At 44.4% G+C, this 12,140-nt stretch overlaps 1 protein-coding gene across 1 annotated transcript; it reads left to right on the top strand.

Annotated features, from left to right (window-relative positions):
- Window positions 1-3,888: 3,888 nt before the first annotated feature.
- On the top strand, window positions 3,889-4,827 carry LOC140913751 (olfactory receptor 5AR1-like). The gene has a single exon (XM_073350550.1). It carries the CDS (start codon window positions 3,889-3,891, stop codon window positions 4,825-4,827), a length of 939 nt encoding a protein of 312 aa, XP_073206651.1.
- The last annotated feature ends 7,313 nt before the right edge of the window (window positions 4,828-12,140 follow it).

Raw genomic sequence — 12,140 nt, forward strand, 5'->3', positions numbered from 1 at the left:
TTTTCCTTCGATGTAGTGAATCCATGTCCCCAAGAGACAATAGGTAGGTCAAAGGAAGAATTACACTGAGGGTCAGTACAACCTAACTGCGTTGAACATGGTACGAAACGTTTCTCAGCCCTGTGCGACAGAGCTCGGTTGATCTAATTTTTAAGCATAAACCAGGCCTCAGAGAAGCTACCAATGGAAAAGACCAGTAGGGAATTCCACTCCTATCTCCTTTCCAGGGCAGCAGAATCCGCTTCGGTTCTCTTTGTTCAGGCAAGTTGGAAATATTGCAGCTGTCCCAGCTTCCCAGTAGAGATTATTCTGTATTCTGATTGAGCTCAGTGTCACTTTGTATGTGTGTGTGTTTGGTGTTCATCAGGCACTCTGTGTGTTCGTGTTGTGGGGGTTACAGTGAAGCTGACTATCAAGTATTGGCAGATGTGTGTCCCTTACCCTGCCCAGTGCTCTGGAAGGCGTCTCCCCTCCTCCCAGTGCAGGGTTTCTTGTGCGATCATAGACTCATAGGACTGGAAGGGAAATGAGAGGTCATCTATTCCCCTCCCCTGCACTCACACCAGAACTGAGTATTATCTGGACCATCTCTGACAGGTGTTAATAAATACTCTGGGTTAATTCATCAGTAAAAAGTGATTTTATTAAATACAGAAAGTAGAATTGAAGTGGTTCCAAGTAATAACAGACAGAAGAAAATGAATTACCAAACAAAATAAAATAAAACACGTCAGTCTAAACCTAATACAGTAAAAAACTAAATGCAGGTAAATGTCACCCTCAAAGATGTTGCAATAAGCCTCTCTTACAGACTACACTTCCTCCTTGTCTGGGTCCAGCAATCAATCACACCCCTGTAGTTACTGTCCTTTTTTCCAGTTTCTTTCAGGCATCTCCTTGGGGTAGAAAGACGACCTTTTGTGACACCTGAAGACAAAATCGAGGGGTTTCCACAGGGGGTTATATACTCTCTCTCTCTCGTGGGTGGAAACCCCTTCCCGTCTCCTCTGCAGAATACAGCTCCAAGATGGAGTTTTGGAGCCACATGGCAAGTCACGTGTCCATGCATGACTCAGTTACTTACAGGCCGATGCCACATTCCCAGAAAAGCTCACATGTGGATTGGCGTCTCTCAAAGGTAATTGTTAGCTTAAGTGTTTCTTGATTGGGCACTTACAGAGAATAGTCTTTTCTCAAGAAGCTGACCAACTGCTTCACTGAGGCTACTTAAACTCAAACAAGTAAATAGCCAATATTCATAACTTCAAATAAATAATGATACATGCATGCAAACAGTAGATCATAAGCTTTGACGAGATATGTAACATGGCCTACCTAGCATAAAACATATTCCAGATATGTCATATTTACAGCCATGAGCCTATTTCTATAAAGAATTATGGGGTGCAATGTCACACTCTGTTTCACGGACTATAAATTACAGGAAATAAATAAAATTAACAAAAGAATCAGAAGGGAGCTGGCCTGCTTCGAAATACTTTGTGGAAGCATCTGCAGAGATGCTGCAGAGATATTGAGTGTTAACCACCAGTTTGGGGAGCATCCTCCATTTTGCAGCCTGCCCTGACTATGGTGTTTTCAGTGAGGACTGCCCCAGGCACCTCCGGGTCACAGGAGGCAGAAAGGCAGGAGGCGGAGTTATGAGCATGACTCCTAGAGGAAGTAGGGGCAGAGTGTTTCCTGGGCACAGACCTGGAGTAACAGACTTTGGAGTTTCTGAATACAGAGAAAGCCAATGGATTATACTAAAGAATATAGCTGACTTGGAACATCAAGTTTTTTTCCTAATACAAACAGTTGCACCTGTTTCCCGGAAGAGAAAAACTCTATGTAGAAGGATGTTCCCTTCTGCTTTTTCCTCATCTTTTTGGGCTACCTTTGTTTCCCTTTCTGCTTAATGACTCTGTTTACAGCTTAGATACAAAATTAAGCAGATCATACATTTCTTTGATTAAGACAGACCAGTTTGCCAGCCTCAGTTTGGAACTTGTATGAATAACAGTGTAATCTTATATCTTCACATACATTATAAAAGAAAATGTATAAATATTTGTGATGAGAGCATGACTATTTCTATTGACTTATTTATCATGTTAAATTGAGCTCTGTGTGCAGATAATATGCATGCAAGAGGGATAGTTTTGTGAACTGCAGAAGTCCGAAGCACGCTGTGGTGTCTTCCTGAGCTCCTCTGGTCATCATGTGGTCTCCATTAAGCCAAATGAGTGAATCTATCTTTCCTACTTTGGGGAGTAACCTAGAAATGGAAGGACGTAGGATACCATGGTGATTGGCATGCCATAAATAGCTAGATAATCTGGAGTACTCTTACATACCTTACACATTTTACATTTCACGTAGTGGGGCCAGGACAATGAGGTGATTCTGAAACCAGGAATGGCAGTGAAGATATCAGCTATGGCTGCAAATAATTAGTATGTTTCACCTGAATCTAACTTTCAGTTCCTTTAATTCCAAATGTGTTGCTAAGGCTGGTTGAAAATTTTTCTTGAGAAGATTTTGATAGGAAATTGGATTTTCAATTCAACTATTTTTTCCATGAAATTATTTTTTTCCCTGGAAATGATCAGCTTTCCATCTAAAAAGCCAAACTTCCCTCCTCCCTAAACCATGGCTGTGGGACTCTGATGATCTTCCAGGGCCGTTCAGCAAGAGGAGAGACCATCATGCATCATGGGGGATGTAGTCCAGCATGGGAGCCTGGCCCATGCAAGAGATTGGTGGTGTGTGATATCTGAGGCACCCCATGGTATATCTGAGTTGAAATATTAAGTTTTTAGTAAAAAGATTTTGGTCTCCAGAAAAAAAAAATCCTTTATGGATCAGCTCTACGCAGTACCCAGCTTGCACTGAAAACAGCAGGATGAAATATACCCCAAACCTGATACTCTGTAACTCTGGTAGATATTGCGTCATTTAATAACACAGTAAGAAAGAGTAGGTCAAATTAATCCCCAGGGCACCAATTACACCGAGGATGGCTTTGGTTTACTGAATTCATTAATTATGTGTTTTGGCTCTCTGAGCTCAGGTATTCCCAGTTGCTTCGAGAATCATGTCCCATAGATCACACATCTCAGTGTAAAACTTCCTGATGCTCCAAATTGACAGTTTCTATCAATGGGGAAATTCCACCACATCTCTCTCTCTCTTCTCAGCAGGTACGTGCTATTGTCCAGAATTAGAGTCACAGACACAAACACGCAAACACCATGGGGTTCAGCAGCTATTGAATTCCAGACCTCCAGCACCGAATGCCTCAGCCCCAACTCCGACCCCTCCAGCTAAAGGAGGAACCTCCTTGGTTGGAAAAAAATAGGCAATTACCTAGTCACTGAAGCCAGGGCTTCCCATGATAACTCTAGGTTTTCATACAGGCTCAAGTAAATACCAAAAAGATTAACTAGCACAGTAGGCAACTTTAACCCAAATTGACATGCTAAGCCACAGAGCTCCCCTTGCCCAAAGAGGGTGGAAAGATTGACACTCCTTTACTCTCACCCCTTCTTTAGCTAAGGAATAATCTCTTCAGACTGATTCTCCAACAGCAGAGTCACAGGTCTCTGTTTTCTGTTCCGATGAGTGAACAGGAGTATTTGTGTGGGGGACATGATTAACCTGCGTGTCATTGTATATGCACAGCATGTGCATTTTATCGAACATCTGGAATGACCCTCTGTGAACACCTGGCTCTATGGACAAAGCCCTTCCCTGAGCGGGTACTGATGTCCATTAAGAAACTGTTCTCCATTTATCTTCACTTACCTCATTACAGAGAAGGGACAGGTTTTTCTCACCATCCACGTAACCCCATCTCTGTAGCTGCCAGATCTCTGTTCAGAGGAGATGGAAGAGGGAAATCACTCGGATGTGACTGAGTTCATTCTCTCAGGATTGACAGATCGTCCGGAGCTGCAGGTCCCCCTCTTTGTGGTATTCCTACTGATTTATGGTGTCACCCTGCTGGGGAATGGGGGGATGATCTTGTTAATCATGATTGATCCCCGACTCCACACCCCCATGTACATTTTCTTCAGGAATTTGTCCTTCTGTGACCTCTGCCTTTCCTTGATAATTTCCCCTAAGATGCTGTTGAATTTCTTAGCTGAGAGTAAAAACATTTCTTACACTGCCTGTGCTGTGCAACTGTATCTCTCTATCGTTTTTGCAGATGCTGAGTGCCTCTCGCTGGCTGTGATGGCGTATGACCGTTATGTGGCCATCTGTAACCCGCTGCTCTACGCGGTCACCATGTCCAGGCAGCTTTGTAATCAGCTGGTGGCTGGGGTGTATGCTCTGGGGGTGGTGAATTCAATGATACACACGTGTTGTACATTTCGGCTGTCATTCTGCAGCTCCAACATCATCAATCATTTCTTCTGTGACATCCCACCATTGTTGGTGCTCTCCTGTTCTGATACCCACATCAATAAGATTTTGGTCTTTGCTGTTACATGCTGCATTCAACTGATCAGCTTTCTGACTGTCCTCCTCTCCTTTATCTATATCATCTCCACCATCCTGAAGATCCACTCCGCTGAGGGTCGACACAAAGCTTTCTCCACCTGCACTTTCCACTTGACCTCTGTGGCCCTGTATTTTGGCACCCTCCTCTTCATATATTTACGTCCCACCTCCAGCTATTCAATGGACACAGACAAAGTTGCCTCAGTGTTTTACATGCTGGTGATCCCCATGTTGAACCCCCTCATCTACAGCCTGAGAAACACGGAGGTGAAGGACGCCCTGAGGAGAGCAATGAACAAACTCCTCACCAAATCTTGAATCTGTTTAACTGTGTACTGGTTTAGTGATGGGGAGTGGAAACAGGTGAATTCAATTCACAGACAATTGTAATATAATTTTGCAGAACCCGTGGTAGTATTGTTCATTATGATATTGTTATTATTCTTAATTTGTTTATATTCCAACAAGGTCCGCAGACCACAGCTGAAATCAGTGAACAGAACACAGGGAGACTCACAGGGCCAGAAAGAGAGAATGATTTTATAAGCTGGTGCTAGGGGCATCCACCTAGAGTGTGAGATGCTCAATTTCAAGTCTCTTTTCCAAGGGTTATTTAATTAGTTATCCACAGCTGAACAACTTTGAAAGGTGAGAGCAGCCCAGACTGGAATAGCACCAAGAGCTCAGGGGCTGGGATGCTTTCTGGAAATGAAGGAAATCCAAGTCCAGAGTGTGACAGATTTGGTCACAGAGACCCTCATTGGGACTGTCACCTCATGTGCTGAAATTACCTATGAGCCCATTTTCCCTTACAGCCTGGTCCCCCAGAACCCTGAGTTTTTGAGCCAGGCATGCTAGCCTGCTGCAACACAGACTGAGGGTGTGGGCCACACCCCCAAAACTTCAGATCTAGACTGAAACCAGTTCAGCAGGATACCTGGCTCCAGCACACAGACACCCAGCTCCCAATGGGATCTAAACCCCAAACGAATCCATTTTACTCTGTATAAAGGTTATACAGGGTAAAATGACAAATGTTTGCCCTCTATATCACTGTAAGAGAGATATGTACAGCTGTTTGCCCCCCCAGGTAACAAATACTTGCACTGAGTTTATAAATAAACAAAAGTGATTTATTAAGTATAAACGGTAGATTTAAGAGGTTTTAAGAAATAACAGAGAGAACAAAATAAGTCACAAAGCAAAATAAAACAAAACATGCAAGGATAAGCTTAATACACTCAAAAAACAGTTACAAATGTTAACTTCTTATCCCAGTTGTTACTTGAGGTAAAATCATTCTCAGGTCAGATGCCTTTTCTGACTTGGGTCCAGCCTGTTCTCACCCATTCCTGTGGTTACAGTCCTTTTGTTTCTAGGTGCTTGCAGGTATCTCCGTGGGGTGGGGAAGCCAGCTGAAGATACTCATTGTTTGCCTTCCACAGTTGAATAGAACTTCCCTAAGGCAGGAATCCTTTTTTGGAATCCCACCCCACTCTGGAAAAGTACAAGCTTCAAGATGGATTTCAGTATCAGGTGACATGGTCACATGTCACTGTAAGACCCCAGTCTCCATTCTTCTTGGGTTGGCCCACAGGTACACAGGAAGGCTTGCAGGTAAACAGAGCCATTCACAGTTCATTGATTCTGAAGCACCCTTAATGGCCTCCACTTAAAATGTCTACTTCAGTAATACAAATGTATACCTTATTCTCCTAATTCCAGATATAAAAATAATCCATGTGAACAAACAGGATGAACACACTTAATAGATTATAACCTTTATAATGATATATTACATGGGACACTTAGCATAAAGCATATATCAGTTACGTCACATTCATGAGCATATTTTCATAAAGCATATAGAGTGCAATGTCACACAAAGCTTGCCCAGCACTGGACAGAAGGGGAAAAGGAACCTGAATCTCCCACCTCAAAGGTGACCACCCCAACTATTGGGCTAAAAATTACATTGGGAAGGACCACCACCGCTTCCTACGGTGGCTGCGTTGCGACCAATACCTAAATCCTACCCCCGCTCACACACATTGTTTTGGGACAAAGCTATTAGGAGTATTTGTAACACATTTGTGAATAGTTTCAGGTCAATCCAAAAGGTATTGTTTTTGACAATAAATGATTAGTCCAGAAGAAATTCACCCATCTATAGACACCTTTGTGTCCCAGTGCTGGGAAATTACTTAAAGAGACATTTGGAGAGGTGACCAACAAATAAAGTGGAATATGTTTAACTCAGTTTTGTATCATATTAAAAAGACCTCATGGGAGAGACAGTGATTCAGGCCAACTGATGCTCTGGCTCTTTGTTTTCCATTTCCACAGGGAAAGATACAACAACAACATTAATTGCCTTTGCTGTGCATACCTGTTGTCCTGGGAGCAAAGATGCTCCAGGGAGTAAATATCAAAGTCATCAAAGCCAAATTTAACCTCTGCCATGCAAGGAAGCAGTTCCAGAAGTATGAAGGATAATGTTGCTGTGGCTAGCAAACAGGGAAAGATTTGACTGTATGTCTGATTTTAGGGTTCTGAGCATGTACTCAACTCATTTTAAGCGAAGGGAGGAAAAACAAAGAGGTACAAGGAAGTGATAGGCAAACAAGTCAGTTTCAGAGCATTGCAGCCTTTAATTGAAATGACAGTGAGCCATCCATGGGAGGGGAAGGAAGGAATTATCCTTAGAGGAGAAATATTCAATGTTTCTGAACATATTTACTTAACAGAAGAAGGAAAGAGCTTTACCAAGGGAGGAAGAAGAGTAACTGGAAGAGGAGAGAAAAATAGCTTTGATAGGACAGGGTAAACTCGCCCATCGATTCAGAGAATGTCTATACTAAAGCCATTACTTGGCTTACATATGGTGTGCAGGAGAGCCAGAGTGTAGATGCTTTCCACACTGATGGAAGGGTTTTTCCTTCAATGTAGTTAATCCATGTCTCCGAGAGGCAGTAACTCGGTTAATGAAAGAATTACGCTGTTCATGGGAGGGAAAGGAAGGAATTATTCTGAGAAGAGAAATTTTAACTTTTCTGAACATATTTACCGATCGAAAGAAGGAAAGAGCTTTATCAAGGGAGGGAGAAGAGTGACAGGAAAAGGATAGAAAAATAGCTTTAATAGGAAGGGGGAAATATCCCACACTGAGTCAGGGAATGTCTATACTAAGGCCTTTACATTGACACAGCTATGATGTGCAGCAGTGCCGTAGTGTAGATGCATCCCACATTGATGGAAGGGTTTTTTCCATCGATGTAGTTAATCCACTTCTCCGAGAGGCAGGAGTGTTCGATTGGCATGAAAGCATGAGGCTACCACAGGGATGGGCCCATGCACTGATGCATGGCTGCAGATGCACAAGGACACTGTGGTCATCACCTCCCACCAAGGGGATCCCTGGTTGGCCCAGTGATGACTCTTCCCTTCTTCACTATGGTAGCGGAAATTACCCCGCACAGGTGTGTGGGCTTGGATGGTATTATCAGTGCTCCAGGGCATGTTAGTACCCCCTTCTTTCTGTTCAGAAACTCTGAAGTTTGTCACTCCAGATCTGTGCCCAGGAAACACTGTGCCCCTTCTTCATCTGGAAGTCATGCTCATGACTCCTCCTCCTGGCTTCTCTGCCTCCTGTGACCCGGAAGTACCTGGGTCAGTCGTCAGTAAAAATGCCAAGGTCAGGGCAGGCTGCAAAAAGGAGGATACTCCCCAAACTGGTGATTAACACAGAAAATCTCTGCAGCATCTCTACAGATGCTGCTCCAAAGTATCTCTCAACATGTCAGCTCCCTCCCGATTCTTCTGTTTATTTTATTTGTTTCCTATAATTTATAGTCTGTGAAACAGAGTGTGACATTGCACTCCATCTCTCTTCTGGGGGAAGGGGTTTCCACCCACAAGAGTATGTAAGCTTTCGTGGAGCAGGATCTGTGCACAGCTGATTGCTTTGAGACATTGGTAGTGATTTTAAGTGAGTTTTGAGTGTGGTGGGTGAAGAACAGACAAAGTGGTTACTGGTTTGTTATTTTTTGTTTGCTTCTTTCAGGTAAGGGAAATAGGGATGGAAAAATAAGAAAAATAAGTAAGATTGAAGACCAGAAGAAGCTAGAACTGCTGAAGTTGCAGACTGACCAGAAAGGCTGAACACTGGGCACTGGGAAAGTCTCTGTTAACTAAAGGTATGTCTAAAGTATGAAATTATTTCAAAATTATTCTATTCGAATTTTCTGAAGCTATTTTATACATTCGGTCTTCTGTGTCCCCGCCAAAGAGCGTGAATTCAGTGGATTGAGTCCACAGTACCCAGGCTAGCATAGAATGTCGGAGCGGTGTACTGTGGGTAGCTATCCCACAGTTCCCACAGTCCCCGCCGCCCACTGGAATACTGGGTTAAGCTCCCAGGTCATGATGGGGCAAAAACATTCTCGCGGGTGTTTCTGGGTGTGTGCTGTCTGAAAGCTATGGCAGACAATTGTTTCACGCCTTCTTGGCATGCAGACGCCATTCTACTTTCAGCAGGCAGTGCACCGCTGCTCTCTTGCTACTATGAATCCATCTCTCATTTTCCTATGTAATCTTTACTATCTACTCTTTCTCTTCCTCATCAAACGCTTCTGCTGCCAACTCTTCTCTACCATCGTGAACCAAGCAACACAGCTTCCACTGCCAACTCTGCTCTCCCGCTATTGCCACGCTTCCGAGCTTCTCCATGTGGTCTGTCCTGGGCTCCCACATCCGTGAAAGCTACAGAAGACAACCATTTTCCGCCGTTCTTTGGCTACCGTGAACTGAACAGCACAGCTTCTGCTGCCATTCTGCTCTACTACGTTTCACGCCCTTTTTTCAGGATTATCCATGCAGGCGCCATAGCCATGGAGCCCGATCAGATCTCCGCTGCAGTTTTGACCATTGTAAATACCTCGCGCATTATCCAGCGGTATGTGCAGTACCTGCAAAACCGCGTGAGGAAGCAATGACAGCGTAATTACTATATTGATGAGGACGAGAACATGGACACAGACGGCACGGCATGTGGTGATTGGGAGATTGTGGTAGTTTTGGGCCAGGTTCATGCTGTGGAACATTGATTCTGGGCCCGGGAAACAACTACAGACTGTGGGAACACAAGGTGTTGCAGGTATGGGATGATTCCCAGTGGCTGAGAATATTTCATATGCGTAGGGCCACTTTCATGGAACTTTGTGACTTGCTGTCCCCTGTCCTGAGTGCAAAGACACCAAAATGAGAGCAGCCCTCACAGTTGAGAAGTGAGTGGCCATAGCCTTGTGGAAGCTTGCAATGCCTGATTGCTACAGGTCAGTCGGGAATGAGTTTGGAGTGGGGAAATCCACTGTGGGGCCTGCTGTGCTGCAAGTAGCCAACACAATCATTGACCAGCTGCTATCAAGGGTAGTGACTTTGGGAAATGTGCAGACCATTGTGGATGGCTTTAATGTGCTGGGGTTTCCTAACTGCGGTGGGGTGATAGATGGACCTCATATCCCTATCTTGGCCCCGGAACACTGGGGCGGCCAGTACATAAACCTAAAGGGGTTCTATTCCATGGTGCTGCAAGCATCAATGACATCAACGTGGGATGACCGGGAAAGGTGCACGACACTTGCATCTTCAGGAACTCTGGTCTGTTTGAACAGCTGCAGGAAGTAACTTACTTCCCATACCAAAAAATTACTGTTGGGGATGTTGAAATGCCCATAGTTATCCTCGGGGACCCAGCCTACCCCTTAATGCCATGGCTCATGAAGCTGTACACAGGCAGCCTGGACAGTAGTCAGGAGCTGTTCAACTACAGACTGAGCAAGTGCAGAATGGTGGCAGAATGTGCGTTTTGACATTTGAAAGCATGCTGGTGCAGTTTACTGACTCGGTTAGATATCAGCACCCCCAATATTCCAATTGTAATTGCTGCTTGTGGTGTGCTCCACAATATCTATGAGAGTAAGTGGGAGACATTTATGGCAGGGTGGGAGGTTGAGGCAACTTGCCTGGTGGCCAGTTTTGCACAGCCAGACACCAGGGCGATTAGAAGAGCTCAGCAGGGTATGCTGCACATCAGAGAAGCTTTGAAAGCCAGTTTCATGTCTGGCCAGGGTACGGTGTGAGAGTTGTGTCTGTTTCTCTTAAAGTTACCCACCCCCTCTATATATATGAAAGGAAATATAGTCACAATTGTTTAAAAACCTTTCTTCATTATTTGTTGAACAAAACATTGAGAGAAATCAGAAGCTAGATGGGGGAGGGAGGTATTGGGTTAGGGGGGTGGAGGAGGAGGGAAGGACAAGTACAGAAACCAAATCAGCATTTAGGATATGCCATTTTTCTGCTGCTTGTGCAATCCTCTGGGGTTGACTGTGTGGGTCCCTGTAGCCTCCCCCTCCCCTCGTGTTCTTGGGCATCTGGGTGTGGAGGCTATGGAACTTGCGGAGGAGGGAGGGCTGTTATTCAGGGGCTGCAGCAGCAGTCTGTGGTCTTGCTGCCTTTCCCGCATTAGATCCACCATACAGCGGAGCATGTCAGTTTCCTCCCACATGAGCTTGACCACAGCATCCTGCCTGCGCTGTAACTTAGATGACTGTATTCCACTTCATGTGCTGGTCACTTCTCCAAGAGTCTCTTAAAGGAAATTCCCAGCGTTGGGACATGAAAGTATCTAGAAATGGGTGATTTTTTTCCGAACTAATCATAGAATCATAGACTTTCAGGTCAGAAAGGACCATTATCAATGTCTAGTCTCACCTCCTGTACAACACAGGCCAAAGAATCTCACCCACCCGCTCCTGTAACAAACCTCTAACCTCTGTCTGAGCTATTGAAATCCTCAAATCACGGTTGAAAGTCTTCGAGGTGAAGAGAATCCTCCAGCAAGTGACCCAGGCCCCACGCTGCAGAGGAAGGTGAAAACCCCCCAGGGCCTCTGACAATCTGTCCTGGAGGAAAATTCCTTCCCGACCCCAAATATGGTGATCAGGTAAACCCTGAGCAAGTGGGCAAGACTCATCAGCCAGGCACCCAGGAAAGAATTCTTTGTACTAACTCAGATCCCACCCAATCTAACATCCCATCACAGGCCATTGGGCATATTTACCACTAAGAGTTGAAGATCAATTAATTGCCAAAATTAGGCTAGCCTATCATATCATCCCTTCCATAAACTTATCAAGCTTAGTCTTAAAGCCAGATATGTCTTTTGCACCCACTGCTTCCCCTCGAAGGATATTCCAGAACTTCACTCCTCTGATGGTTAGAAACGTCCGTCTAATTTCAAGTCTAAACTTCCTGATGCTAGTTTTTATCTATTTGATCTTGTGTCCACATTGGTAGTGAGCTTAAAGAGTTCTTCTCCCTCTGTGGTATTTATCCCTCTGATATATTTACAGAGAGCAATCAAATCTCCCCTCAGCCTTCTTTTGGTTTGGCTAAACAAGCCAAGCTCCTTGAGTCTTCTTTCATAAGACATGTTTTCCATTCCTCGGATCATCCTAGTAGCATTTCTCTGTACCTGTTCCAGTTTGAATTCATCTTTCTTAAACATGGGAGACCAGAACTGCACACAATACTCCAGAGGAGGTCTCACCAGTACCTTGTATAACGGC

This window comes from Lepidochelys kempii, chromosome 6, assembly GCF_965140265.1.
Source record: "Lepidochelys kempii isolate rLepKem1 chromosome 6, rLepKem1.hap2, whole genome shotgun sequence".
NCBI classification, from domain to species: Eukaryota; Metazoa; Chordata; order Testudines; family Cheloniidae; genus Lepidochelys; species Lepidochelys kempii.

Coding starts and splice junctions, on each gene's coding strand:
- LOC140913751 (XM_073350550.1), top strand. CDS start 3,889: ATGGAAGAGGGAAATCACTCGGATGTGACTGAGTTCATTCTCTCAGGA.